Raw genomic sequence first — 1,735 nt, 5'->3', positions numbered from 1 at the left:
TGCAGTGGCACGATCTCAGCTCACTGCAACATCTGCCCTCTAGGTTTAAGCAATTCTTCTGCTTCTGCCTCCCGGGTAGTTGGGATTACAGGTCCCCACCACCAAGCCCAGCTAATTTTTGTATTTTCAGTAGAGACAGAGTTTCACCATGTTGGCCAGGCTGGTCTCGAACTCCTGACCTCAGGCAATCCACCCGCCTCGGCCTCCCTAAGTGCTGGGATTATAGGCATGAGCCACTGCGCCCAGCCCTGCCTCCCATTTTATTCCTAAATAAGATAGCTACAAAGATTTTTGTTTTTGTTTTTGTTTTTTTGAAATGAAAGGCCTCACATATTTATTACTGAACCCAGCCAACCAACACATTCATAATAGATTCAGAGAGGAAAATACGTCGAACTCTCCAGAGAGTGGTGACATTTTCAGTTTGATATGGTAATGTGATCGTGACCTTCAGACAGCACAAATATATGTGCCATCTCATGTGCAATTCCTTATAGACCCAGCTTTGGTTCTTCTCCAATGTCTCCTTTTGGAATTGTACCTTATTTTATTTCCATTTTTCATCCGAATCCACTGGGGAATGGGACGATTTTGCTTTTGTTTCTTGGCCAGGAATCGCTTAATCCTGAAAGTCCTGTGAGAAGACATGGCGAGAAGTGGAAGCAAGAACACACCACGATAGCAGAGAAAGGAAAAGAGAGCAGATTTTTGGTTTCTAAAGCTATATTCCTTCCTCACCATTTGCCCGCAAGGAAATTCCTTGTGGGCCTCAGGATCTTTACCCTAAAACAGTTCTGTTGAATTTCACCTTGGCAATGGAAATTGATAGCTTCTCTTCAAAGATGCGGGACAAAGAACTCAAAGTCGTCCTGCTCACCTGAGACAAATGCGTATCTGATATATCCCTCTGACTTCTTGTTTATGTAAAAATGCAGATTCACCGAGCCAAGCTAAGGCATAAGTGATCATTCCTCTACTCCCACCTCACATGTAAATTGCATATTCAGTGAAAGGCAGATCGAAGACTCAAAATAATGCAAACATTTGTCTCTTATCTACCTATGACTTGGAAGCCCCTGCTTCAAGTTGTCCTGCCTTTCTGGACCAAACCAAAGTACATCTTACATGTATTGATTGATGTCTTATGTCTCCCTAAAACGTATAAACCCAAGCTGTGCTCTGACCACCTTGGAACACGTAGTCAGGACCTCCTGAGGCTGTGTCACAGGTGCATCCCTAACCTTGGCAAAACAAACTTTCTGAGTTGATTGAGACCTGTCTTGGATACTTTTGGTTCATACTGCTAAGCAAACTATGATGGGCAGAACAGCCCTTGACAACAAAGAATTGACCAGTCTAAAATGTGAATAGCGCCAAGGTTGAGAAACCCTGCTCTGTGATAAATCAGCAATAGCTTCCGTGACAGGGTGAGACTACATTTAAACAGTTGTCCTAAAAGCAGAGAGTGTCAAAATGATGCAAGGAGAGAATAGATTCTTCAAACAGCAGATGGGTCAAAAGAAATTCTTTCCACCACAAAAGGCAAAACCACTAGTTCAACGAAGAAGTCATGGTACATAAAACATGTCTGGAAAAATATTTATAAGGGAAAATTCATGAATGTAAAGTCTTTACATTTAGATTTGTGTTTGGTCAATATAAGCACTTGGGATTTATAGTGTAAAAATAATCTGAATCCTTGAAAGGATTATACCTATATTTTATAAATCTATGA

General features: G+C 41.4%; 1 protein-coding gene across 1 annotated transcript; it reads right to left on the bottom strand.

Moving 5' to 3' along the window:
- Nucleotides 1-312: 312 nt before the first annotated feature.
- On the bottom strand, nt 313-743 carry LOC112427194 (large ribosomal subunit protein eL39-like). Its single transcript, XM_071070775.1, has one exon. The coding sequence runs from the start codon at nt 739-741 to the stop codon at nt 478-480; it is 264 nt and encodes an 87-aa protein (XP_070926876.1). The 5' UTR covers nt 742-743; the 3' UTR covers nt 313-477.
- Between the last annotated feature and the right edge of the window lie 992 nt (nt 744-1,735).

Source organism: Macaca nemestrina, chromosome 1 (genome assembly GCF_043159975.1).
Source record: "Macaca nemestrina isolate mMacNem1 chromosome 1, mMacNem.hap1, whole genome shotgun sequence".
In the NCBI taxonomy this organism is placed as follows: Eukaryota; Metazoa; Chordata; class Mammalia; order Primates; family Cercopithecidae; genus Macaca; species Macaca nemestrina.
This window is presented reverse-complemented; position numbering and strand designations above follow the sequence as displayed.